This window comes from Mesoplodon densirostris, chromosome X, assembly GCF_025265405.1.
Source record: "Mesoplodon densirostris isolate mMesDen1 chromosome X, mMesDen1 primary haplotype, whole genome shotgun sequence".
In the NCBI taxonomy this organism is placed as follows: domain Eukaryota; kingdom Metazoa; phylum Chordata; class Mammalia; order Artiodactyla; family Ziphiidae; genus Mesoplodon; species Mesoplodon densirostris.
In genome coordinates this window covers 39,908,021-39,920,999 of record NC_082681.1, presented here as the reverse complement: position 1 = coordinate 39,920,999, position 12,979 = coordinate 39,908,021, and the positions used below count along the sequence as shown (strand labels likewise).

Genomic DNA, 12,979 nt, shown 5'->3' with positions numbered 1-12,979 from the left:
GCTGTGCACAAATTTAGAGAAGTCTTGCTATGTCTGCCCTGAGTCGCCAGAAAAAATAAGCTAAGCCGTAAACATCATTTCATGGATGAGCAGAGTTAATATGGAGGTGATTTTCATGCGCTTTTTTTTTCTATCACAGTCATACTCCCACCCACCCTTTTTAAGTTGGATCTTAGTTTTACCTATGTGTTTTAATTAGAGAAGAGAATGATTGCATTATTAAGTTACTAACTTTAAATCTAGAGTGTAACTTCAGTTTCCCAAGTGTAATCCTACAGGTAGCATGGGCTTCTTGGTGAAGAACTTTACTGGAACATGAAAATGCAGCTGCTGAATGTTCTGAGCTTCCATTCTTTCCCTTTGGTTGTCCACAGGGAATTCCTGAGCAATGGGCACGATTACTCCAAACCTCCAACATAACAAAGCTGGAACAGAAGAAGAACCCCCAAGCCGTTCTAGATGTTCTCAAATTCTATGATTCCAAAGAAACAGTCAACAACCAGAAGTACATGAGCTTTACGTCAGGAGGTAAGAGTAAATGTAGGATATCAAAAAGTGAAGAACTGGGACTTCCCTGGCAGTCCAGTGGTTAGGACTCTGCGCTTCCATGGCAGGGGGCCCGGGTCTGATCCCTGGTCGGGAACCAAGATCCCAAAAGCCGCGCGGTGCTACCAAACAAAAAAAAAGTGAAGAAGTAATTCCAGTCTCAGAACCTCAGGATTAGAACAGAATGCCTGGAGGGCATTCGAAGCCAGTTCAAGTTCCTTTTTTGAATGACTTCAACATAAATCAACCAAAAGATGAGTTGGAAGTTGAAGTTGATGTTAGGAGATTTACAGTACTTGGGTGACTTTAAAACTCAAGTAAGGAAATTGTTCAGTGAAGCAGTAGTTGTCAGTTTGAATCAGCAATCACAATTGTTGTTTTGTCTCTTCACTGGCATGAAGACACTGAGTCACTTAGGATCAGGCCTTGTCATGCGTTTAGGAAGTAAGAGGTGTCTGGATCAAACCCTGGTCTCTTGAAATTTATTTTATCCCTTAGATTCACTGAATTGCATGCACCATGATGACACAGCACAAATTTTGTGGTTGCTGAGTTATTTTGATCTGACGGTAAAATCAGACTTAAAGAAATCATGTCTTGGTATTTATGAGATTGACATGGCCACGTTCCTGCCATATCTCGACTTCATTTGCTAGCCTGTAGACCCAGCCTTCGTCTGAAGGTTTGATGTCCAAATTTGCACTGTAAGCAACTGAAAAAATATACCAAGCAATTATTTTGCATTGTGAAAAAGATGATCTGGGTTGCGTCTCTAAAACAATTTATTATATTACGTCTAAAGAAAGAAGAGGGGGCTTCCCTGGTGGCGCAGTGTTTGAGAGTCCACCTGCCGATGCAGGGGACGTGGGTTCGTGCCCCGGTCCGGGAAGATCCCTCATGCCGCGGAGCAGCTGGGCCCGTGAGCCATGGCCGCTGAGCCTGCGCGTCCGGAGCCTGTGCTCTGCAACGGGAGAGGCCACAACAGTGTGAGGCCCGTGTACCGCAAACAACAGCAAAATAAAAGTACCGCAAACAAAAAAAAAAGAAGAAAGAAGACAATACTATCATCAGTGCTCCAGCTATAAAGAGCCCCTACTTCTTGGCATTGGTTTTAGTACAGGGCACATTTTCAAAATTTGTTCTTTATTCCACGTTGCCACTGCTATTTTTTTTTTTTTTTTTTTTTTTTTTTGCGGTACACGGAACTCTCACTGTTGTGGCCTCTCCCGTTACGGAGCACAGGCTCCGGACGCGCAGGCCCAGCGGCCATGGCTCACGGGCCCAGCCGCTCCGCGGCATGTGGGATCTTCCCAGACCGGGGCACGAAACCTCGTCCCCTGCATCGGCAGGTGGACTCTCAACCACTGCGCCACCAGGGAAGCCCTGCCACTGCTTTTTAACCCTTTTGTTTTTATGTGTCGAATTCTCTCAGTTTATAAAGATGAAATCCTGAAAAAACTATGTTACAACTCGACAGTATCTGAGTTATTGCTCTATTCTGAAACTTACCATATGTTTTCTTGATGCTCTCGTGTTGAGGCTAACTAATAGCCTAGGAGGGGAAGGGGAGGAAGGGAAGGGGAAAGGAAGGAAGGGTGGAAGGGAGGAAGGGAAATGAGGGGGGGAGGAGGAGAGGGAAGGAGGAAGTCGGGGAGAAATTCTGGATATAGACGTGTAAAATCATACCAGTCAGGAGTAGGTTATCTCAACATTCCTCAGTATAGATGAGATTCACTGGAGGCCTTCATTAAGATCTATAAAATGGGGTGGCGAGAATATGGTGATGATGTAAGGGTGTGAGCTATTTTAAGAAAAGCTAGTCATTTGTCGTAGTATCTATTTAATACTGAATCAGAAAATTTCCTTCTGGTCAAACACATGCAGTTTTTTTAAGCATGGTCTCTAAATGAGGCAGTCTTTATGAAACAAAGGTAATATCTTTACCTTCACTTTTCAGATAAAAGCGCACATGGATACATAGCAGCCCATCCTTCGGTAAGTGAAAAATTGAAAACAGTTTTGTATGATAGGTGTTTCCAATGGTCCAACAGAATCCAATTGTGCAGATCCTGTTTTTAGATACACATAGAATCCTTTAAAAATATTTTAAAGGTATAAATTAGATATATAAAATTCACCCATTTTTAAGTGTACAGTTTGATGAGTTTTAGTAAATTTATACACCTGTGCTACCGTCACCACAATCTAGTTTTAGAACACTTTCATCACCCCAGTAAGATCTCCCAGGTCTGCCTAGAGTTAACCCCCATCCACCGCACTTTAGCCCTAGGCCATCACTAATCTGGTTTTATAGATTTGTCTTTCTGGACATTTCAAATGTAAATGAAATAATACAGTATACGTCCTTTTGGGATTGGCTTTTCTCTCAGCATAATGCTCTTAGGATTCATCCAAGTTGTTGTATCAATAGTTTGTTCCTTTTTATTGCTAAGTAGTATTCCATGGTATGGCTATACTGCTATTTAACAATTTACCCATTGAAGGATTTCTAGACTGTTTACAGTTTTGGGCGTTTATAAATAAAGCTACTATGATAATTCATGCATAAGTCTTTACATAGACAAATGTTTATATTTCTTTTACATATAGAATCTTGAAAATAATCATCATAATGATAGAAACTTCTCTTTACTGAACAAATGTGCCAGGCACTAGGCTAATAACACTTTGTCTTCACTTATCCATTCCTACAACCCAATTAGGTAAGTCTTATAACTGTCTCCATTTTACAGATGAGGTTTAGAGAGGTGAAATAACTTGTCTAAGGTCATACCACTACATCTTTTGGTGTCACCTATTCCAGCAAAGTGAGACTTTGCCCAAAGTCACATAGATAGTTTTATCAGAGAAGTGACTAGAAAATAAGCAACCTAGCTCAAGGGCCTTGGAAGTGCTATAGTGTCTGAAAGAATGCCCATACACAGAAAACAGTCTTAGACAAGACTTCCCTTTACATGATTTTCATTTTGATATCCTGATAGAAATTATTTCCTGCCTCATTTGCTTCCTTTGGAGTGAAATAATTAGCATTAGTGAAAGTTTCCTCGCCGCTTATTCAGAGTCATGGATAATCAAGCTGATTCTTCCTTTTATAGAGGACAAATGCTGGCCTGCTTGATGTCACCCTGGGCAACCAGTGTGACAGCAGTAAATCATTTCTGGTAAAAACTAAAGGCTCTGAGATAATACGGCAGTGCCTCAAAAATTTAGAAGAGAATTACCACATGACCCAGCAGCTGCACTTCTGGATATATACCCAGAAGAACTGAAAGCAGGGTCTTGAACAGATATTTGAACACCCATATTCATAGCAGCATTATTCATAGTAACCAGAAGGTGGAAGCAACCCAAGTGTCCATCAACAGATGAACGAATAAACAAAAGTGGTATATCCATACAATGGAATATTATTCAGCCTTAAAAAGGAAGGAAATCCTTACATAGGCTACAGCATGGATGAACCTTTAAGACATTATGCTAAGTGAAATAATCCAGTCACAAAAAGACAAATACCATATGATTCTACCTATATGAGGTATCTAGAGTAGTCAATATCATAGATACAGAAAGTGATTGCTGGGTGAGGTGGAAATGGGGTGTTGTTGTTTAATGGGTACAAAGTTTTAGTTTTGCAAGATGAAAAGAATTCTGGAGATGGATAGCAGGGATGGATGCACAACAATATGAATATATGTAACACTCCTGGACTATACACTTACAAATGGTTAAGATGGTAAATTTTATGTTATGTCTATTTTACCACAACTAAAAAGAAAACTTAAAAGAGTAAAGGCTCTGGGCATAGGTGTTTAGTCTTATTCCTCCACTTACAAGCTGAGCCACTTTGAGAAAGTGGCTCAGCTTCTGTGACCCTCTCTTTCCTCAGCCTTTAACTGGGAATAATAACAGTACCTACCTCCTAAAACTTGTGTGAATATTGAATATGCTAATGCATATAATATATTAGTACATTACCTAGCACATACTATGTGTTTATTAAATGTAAACTACTATTGCTACTATTTGTAGATGTCAACAAAGACGAAAACTCATTCTCTCCATGCATGAGACTTGTCTGAGGCCATGGTACTGGTGCCTTGTTCAGAATTCTCAGAACAGAGCAGAATGTAGCCCTTCTTTTCTCACTGGTCATTGCCCTCCTTTTGCTTCTTTGCCATGACAGCTTCCTGGGCCTCACTGAAAACAGCACGTGAAGGGAGATAATAGCAAACTGGGAAAGACAAAAATACCAACCTTCCATGAGCAACACATACCTTACCTCCCTTGATTTAATTACTGTCATTATTGTGCGATACTAGATAAGTATCTTGACAAAGAAATTGTTGTTATCTTTTCAGGTAGTCAGTTATTTTAAACACCAACCTGCTAGGATAGTCTGTGTGTTGACTTTCATTTTTGTAAACAGCTTATAGCTCCTAGGATATTGGCCTTTTTTTTAGCTTGCTTCTATTGGTCTTACTTACAGAATTAAAACCAAATCTACATAATGTTCAAAATATTCCATCAGATCAGAAAAAGAAAACTCATGAACTCACTGTTTAGAGATAAAACAACTGGATATTCACGTATTTAACATGTATTTATCAAGTGCCTCCTTATAAACACTAGGAAATTTGGAGCTCAGTCTGGTAAGGGAAGAGAAGTATGAACATAAAGAAGCACAGTACCATATGGATCATGTTACATACCATAAAATATGTCCATGTGCTATGAGAATTCAGAGGAAGGAGCTTACTTTTAGCTGGGGAGGGAAAAGGAAGCAGGCCCTCGTCTTCAAGGGCTTAAGCTCAGTGCCTAGTACAAAATAGGCACTTGGTACATATTTGTTGAATATTGAATTAGAAAATGCTTCATAGAAAAGGCGGAATTTGAACTAGATCTTGAAGGTCAGATGCGATTTGGATCTGTGAAGATAAGGAAGGTCATTCTAAGCAAAGGGAAAGCATGATAAAGGGCAGGGTAGTGAAAAGAGCAAGGGGACAAGGGGGTATGGGTTTGAATGAAGACTGAGATGCAAGAAAATGAATCATAGGAGTTAAGCCTTGAAAGTTAAGTTGGAGCCAAATCATAGAAGCCCTTAAATGGTATTCTAAGGAATCTGGCCTATGTAAGTGTACAGTGGGAAGCCCTTGAAGTTTTGTGGGGCAGGAGAGTTAGGTGATTAAAGCTTATGCTTTAGAAGAGTGATCTGATCGCAAATGTCCAGAGTGAATTAAGGACAGAAGGTAAGACTGGATGCAGGGAGACTGACTGGGGAAATATCGCAAGCATCCAAGGCCAGAGGTGATGAGGGCCTACGTGAGATAGTGGCAGTTGGAATGGAGATTAGATTTAAATTCCAAAGATGTTTAGGTTATTGATTAGATGTTGGAGGAAAGGTTGAGGTCAGAGATGATTGCAGGCTTTGGATGCTACGTGGGGGGCCAAAAAGATGAGGGTATTATCTTTCAGGAGATGCATATTTCTGGGAGAAGATGCTGAGTTTCCTATTGGACAGTTTGAGTTCGAAGGTTTGGCAAGACTTCCAGATAGGTTTCTATTGATTGAATGAACTGAATTTAGACCCTTAAGGTCGGGTTGGATCACTTCTTTGGGGCTCAGTAACTTGGATAATTGCACCTTGTGTTCTCCTTATGGTTCTAGGGGGAGATTGCACTTCACACTGCTTGTGCTTTTGTTGCATTAGAAACACTCCCAGTAGACCTAGCTATCCTACAGGATGTGATTTAATGGGATTGACTACCCCTTCTCGACATAGCCTGAACTGCTCACAAGTTTTGGCATCTTCTAGTAGCCTGGGTGGGAATCAAAATAGAAACAATGTTATATTCACTAAATGTGTTAAACTAATGGCAATATAATTAATAATGAATTCAGCGATGCCTCTCATAGTCATATGAATCTGCTTTACTGCCCACTCGTGATAGCTTCTTTGGTATTAGTGTTATTAAACACTAAATACTGTTCAGGGATCTACTCTTCAATGTGAGGCTACTTTGAAATTTGTGTATACTTATTGTACTGTTGAGAGTGAAGTAATGCATTGAGAATCCTGAGCTAGTATTTTGAGTGGAAAGTAACAGCAATAATATGAATATGCCGTGATTTGTGCCTAGAGAAACTGGGTGTACGTGTGACAGATGACACTTTTTTGATTTACAGTACTGGCTTATTTTGTTCATCTACATTAGTGCTTTTTAAAAATTTCAGTATGCATTAGAATTGGCTGGATAGCCTGTTAAAATGCAGATTCTAGGGCTCCATTCCCAGAGTAGAATGGAACCCTGAAATCTGTATTGTATGCAAGCAACCAAGAGGGGCTCTCAGACCATACTTAGCATTATCTAAAGTCTCCAAAGTCCTTACTTCTTCTTTCTTCGACCTTTAACAATTAAGCTCAAAGAAAGGAGAGTTTCCTAAGGTAGTTCCTCTAACTGGTGTATTCTCTAGAGCAGGGTTTGCAACTTGGTGTCCATGAATGGGCTTCAGAAGACATATGAACTCTTGAAATTATATGTAAAAATATGTATCTACCTGTATTTTTCTGGGGAGATAGGCCAAACCCTTTAGAATTGGAAATGAGTCCAAGACCCAATCAGGTTAAGAATAACCTGCCTTGCTCGACTGAATGTGTGGCATAATGACTGTCAAAAATACTTAATTTCAAAAAGACAAAAAAGTTCTTACCTGATATCCATCTGTCTCTATTTTTACACGTTTAGACATACTAGACATAGTAATCCTCAGCCTGGAAGGAAGAGTGTAGCAACATTTATAACTTTGACTCCCCCAAAGGCCATCAAAAAAAGCTGTTAATCAAGCAAAGCTAAGTTTATTATACTTACAGGAGCAAGAAAGAGCACTGCCAGTGTCTTAGAAAGGGGATGTCAGGGGAGAATATCTATAGGGTCTTGGAGCACGGCTATGTGATTTTGAAGCAGGTCTCACAAGACAAGAAACAAGTTAGGATTGTGCAGTGTTTCTGATAAAGTAACTTTGGATTGGGGAATACAGCAAAGTGAGGGTCTTGAATACAGTTTTGGTGAGCAAGCTGTTGTTATTCTTAATAAGTAAATTACTTCAGTTGGTTCAGTCTTATCTTCCAAGAACAAGTATTTCTTAAAGTGAGAAGCTAAGTTATTTTTGCTTGTTCTCAGTATTGTGTAACATAAGAACAGGAAAATATGCTCCATCTTGATATTGTTTAGCACAGGGAAAAGAAAGTATGCCCAGCCCCAGTGTTATTTACACAGGGATGGAAAATCTGTGGAAAAAATACACAGGAGCAAGAAATTATGTTAATTTCAATTCTTAGTACCAAGGCCTGGTATCTATGTGTAATGCTGGGTAGTTAATGCTCCCTGGCCCAACCAACATCCAAAACGTAATGTCCACTGAAGGTCACACATTCTTTCCAACCAACCAACATGGCAGCATAGTGTTTGGTCCCAGATAAACAGACATGTATCTTCTTCCTGCCCTGTAAACCCTCAAAAGATGAAAATCTTTAGGTTTTCTAATAGTCCCTTAGTCCATCCTTAGAGACTGGAATGTCCCCCATATGAAATTAGAGTAGTGAGGATAGTAATGAATGTTAAGAATCAGTCCGTGAAATTTTGCAGGTGGATCTTCTCTAATAAATTAACGAGAACTGAAATGTGCAAGGCTACCTCTTGGCCAGTAGGCACTGGTTGGTCGTTGTACCAGTTTAAAGGTTGGGCCATTTTTAGATCCTCATAGGCTGTATATACACTCTCACTTATGGAGGACATGTGATGCATTGTATCAAATATATCAAGTATATTAATGGGCCTCTATACCCCACTTTTTATTTTTGCTATAAACTTTTAAAAGTAATTTTAAAATGTTAATTTTGAGATTATTTGATCATAAGTAGCACTTAATTTATGGTTAGGTGTAATTTCTTAGAAATCATTGTGAATACTCAAGAATTGTTGCTAAATAGAACAGCCTAACTTATAATTTGTTTTTTAATATAATGAAATTTCTATAAATACTAAATTTAAATAACTAATTAATTAAGTTGACATATATTATACTTAACAGACATTTAATTAGACATTAACTGACTTAAATTTTATCATTTTCTTGTGGCATTTTGGAGCCGATGATTTATTTCTGAGTTCAAATATTTTCATAGGCCCACGTAAAGCTTATTATTCCTAGGCATGGTTCATATTGCCTAATGAATAAAATAGCATTGTTTGCCATATAGAAACTAGTCAATTTATATGCAGGTTCTACCAAGGAACAGTGATTAGTTGCATTCTGGATCCCAGCTGGCATAAGATAGAGTAGACGTTTCTGGAACAAAATAATATCAAAGCAAATACCATTAATCCAAAAGCAACTTCTCCCTGTGCCCTGAGGTGCCCTGAAGAATTAGTCTTTCACAAAAAGAAACTGATTTTTTATCTAGAAATATAACCTCATTAATATATGTTGCTATCCATGCAGCCACAACCCAATGTAATAGCCCAGCTGTCTTGGCTAAATTAAGAATAAATATGCTGTACACCTGAAACTAACACAACATTGTTAGTCAACTATACTCCAATATAAAATAAAAATTAAAAAAAGAATAGAAAAACAATATCAAGTAAGCATATAAACTTCAATCTATAAACCACTCAGCATATATATCAGGCAATCAAATATTCTTTCAAATTTATAAATTCTAAGCTGTCCTGTCACAGTATATAAATCTTGCTGGCTCCAATAAGATATATGGTTATACCTATTACACCACCGTAGGTTTATACATGATTATAGAAAATCCACAGTGAATTTAAATCACAGACTGAGGTCCGTCGATGTAACAGTCTATTAGTAGGCTGTCTGTATCTGCCTCAGGAACTTTGTCCTCGAGGAATGAAAATTCTTTTTAGTCTCTGAAGAAGATATACAGATTGCCAACAAACACATAAAAAAATGCTCAACATCACTAATCATTAGAGAAGCGCAAATCAAAACTGAAATGAGGTATAACCTCATACCAGTCAGAATGGCCATCATCAAAAAACCTACAAACAATAAATGCTGGAGAGGGTGTGGAGAAAAGGGAACACTCTTGCACTGTTGGTGGGAATGTAAATTGATACAGCCACTATGGAGAACAGTATGGAGGTTCCTTAAAAAACTAAAAATAGAACTACCATATGACCCAGCAATCCCACTACTGGGCATATACCCTGAGAAAACCATAATTCAAAAAGAGTCATGTACCACAATTTTCATTGCAGCTCTATTTACAATAGCCAGGGCATGGAAGCAACTTAAGTGTCCATTGACAGATGAATGGACAAAGAAGATGTGGCACATATATACCATGGAATATTACTCAGCCCTAAAAAGAAACAAAATTGAGTTATTTGTAGTGAGGTGGATGGACCTAGAGTCTGTCATACAGAGTGAAGTAAGACAGAAAGAGAAAAACAAATACCTTATGCTAACACATTTATATGGAATCTAAGAAAAAAAAAAGGTCATGAAGAACCTAGGGGTAAGAAGGGAATAAAGACACAGACCTACTAGAGAATGGACTTGAGGATATGGGGAGGGGGAAGGGTAAGCTGTGACAAAGTGAGAGAGTGGCATGGGCATATATACACTAACAAATGTAAAATAGATAGCTAGTGGGAAGCAGCCGAGTAGCACAGGGAGATCAGCTCAGTGCTTTGTGACCACCTAGAGGGGTGGGATAGGGAGGGTGGGAGGGAGGGAGATGCAAGAGGGAAGAGATATGGGGATATATGTATATGCATAGCTGATTCCCTTTGTTATAAAGCAGAAACTAACACACCATTGTAAAGCAATTATACTCCAATAAAGATGTGAAAGAAAGAAAGAAAGAAAGAAAGAAAGAAAGAAAGAAAGAAAGAAAAGAAAGGAAGAAAGAAAGAGAAAGAAAGAAAGAAAATTATTTTTAGGCTTAGCCTGAGCCAGTGTACTCAAAGACATAAACAAAAAATAAACAAGTTCACACACACACAACAAAAGCTCAAAAACCATCTATAATAGTGCTGTCCAACAGAAACGTAATAAAAGCCATATGTGTAACTTTAAATTTTCTGATTTTCATTTTTAAAAGTAAAAAGAAATAGGTGAAATTAATTTTAATAATATATTTTATTTAACCCAACATATTAAAATATTTTTATTTCAACATACACTCAATATAAAAAGCATTAAGGAAATATTTTATATTTTTTTCTTATTATGTATTCAGTATCTGGTATGTATTTTTCACTTACACCTTACATCTCAACTCAGACTAGCCACATTTTAAGTGTTGAATAGCCATCATACTGAACAACAAAGACCTTTATCATAGTTCAGTGATTTTTAAACTTAAGCAAGCATCAGGATCACCTGGAAGGCTTGTTATAGCACAGATTGCTGGGTCCCACCCCCAGAATTTGATTCATAGGTCTGAATAGAGCCCAAGAATTTGCATTTCTAACAAGCTCCTTGATAATGCTAATGATGCTGATCTGGGGACCACACTTTGAGTACCATGGCCATAGTTATTTCAAAATCCACCTTTGGTACCATTTTACCCCTGCATTAATGTGAATGATCGAGAACCAACCCTAGATACTGTGGTTGCTGTCATTATTTTTGGTGTTATTGAAATTTTTCACATTGCAAATCACCATTTACCTGTTGGTTGAGATTGAATAATTATTTATGTAGATGAGTATTCCTTAAATCTTCATGTCTGTTATTCTCTGAGTGCTTCTTTCCAGGAGGCTGAACAGGAAAGAAACATTTATGGGCTTGCTTGTACTTAGTGAATATTTGCAGAGCTGTATTTATGCCATATCCATATGTATGCTCTGATCTTTAGGCACAAAATAGCCCTTTGCTGGTTGACAAACTGTCAATCAACACATTGACAATCTGCCCGGTACCAATTCAAGGCATTAATAGCAATTAATTTGATTTTTAAAATATACTCGTTGATTTCAAAAACACTGAACTTGAAAATGTTAAATGAATAGCTCACTGTTTTTGAGCTCAGTGGAAAATAAAAGGAATTTTTAAAATTTCATGGTGCTTAAATCCTGACCTGAATTTATCTCTGAATGTGGGCAGGTTCTGGCCACCAAATTGTAGATGGTTCTGCGCATTTGTAAAAGATGAAGTTCCTTCCTATCCCTACATGCTTAGATATTTTATCTCCCTTTTCTCACTTCTGAAGAAAAACAATGAGGAGTTAAGACCTAGCCTTTAAACTTTGTTTTTACCATAAGAGTACAAAAACAGCATCAGAGCCTCCTTTGGCTCCCCCTGTGTCTGAAGAAGAAGATGAAGAAGAGGAAGAAGAGGAAGACGACAATGAGCCGCCACCAGTCATTGCACCAAGACCAGAGCATACAAAATCAGTAAGTCCCAAGTGACCGTTCCCAAATGATTCAACAGATGTCCTTTGGCATAGTCCTAGAGTCAGAATCTAATTAATCACCTAGTATCTGTTGAGCATATATGTTCCCGGACTAGAGTATAAGATAAAAATTTCATTGGGGTTGCTGTTTGAGGATACAGATTAGCACATGACAATTAGAGAATAATACCAAGCAATATACAAATAAGTGCTAAATTTTAAAACTGCTGGAGAAGTTAAGAAAGAGAACAAAAGCCATGGGAATCTGGTAGGAAGAATTGCATAAGCAGAGGCACCAAGACCACAATTAGCACAGCATGTTTGGGGGTCTCAAAAGACTGGGTCCTGAGAGCTTTCAAGGGCAGTATACTTGAAGCAAATTAAAGATCCTTTTTGATAGAAATCACTTGTCTTTAAAAACTCATTAAAGGTTGAGGGGCAGGGTGGAGGGAGGAATGAATAGGTGGAGCACAGAAGATTTTTAGGGCAGAGAAAATACTCTGTGTGATACCATAATGATGGATGCATGTCATTATACATTCATCCAAACCCATAGAATGTACATTGAGTGAACCATATGACTGATGGATTGAAAGTGATGAAAAATAAGGTACTTGAATATCATAATCCTATTGGTCCACTCTCTGTGTGGCCAAAAATACAACAGCCCAACTCTACCTTCATTATAGTTTGTTCCTCTAGTTCCTCCTACTTGACTTCTATAGGTAAATACAGTTTGGTAAATACCTCTACAGAAATTGATGGCCCTGGAGGCTGCCATCCCATATAAAGGATATTGGGAGACAGAAAAGGCACTTCTGAAAAGAAAGACTCAGAGGGCAAGGCCAAACATAAATTTTGAGAATTAGAAGAGAGATATCAGGCATAATCAGACCCTAAAACTTTAGGAAAGTGATTTAATTGTCTAAGGTCTTACAACTCTTTAGTTATAGAATTTTTCACTAGTATCTGTATTACCCATAC

General features: G+C 38.2%; 1 protein-coding gene across 7 annotated transcripts in view; it reads left to right on the top strand.

The window, feature by feature from the left end:
• Positions 1 to 12,979, top strand: part of PAK3 (p21 (RAC1) activated kinase 3) — a 117,980-nt gene that overhangs the window by 50,811 nt on the left and 54,190 nt on the right. For all 7 annotated transcript variants that reach the window (XM_060088104.1, XM_060088102.1, XM_060088103.1 and 4 more), the window contains 3 exons: positions 375 to 528; positions 2,504 to 2,541; positions 11,865 to 11,996. In XM_060088104.1, the coding sequence (XP_059944087.1) occupies positions 375 to 528; positions 2,504 to 2,541; positions 11,865 to 11,996 (324 nt within the window). The remainder of the gene's footprint in view (positions 1 to 374; positions 529 to 2,503; positions 2,542 to 11,864; positions 11,997 to 12,979) is intronic.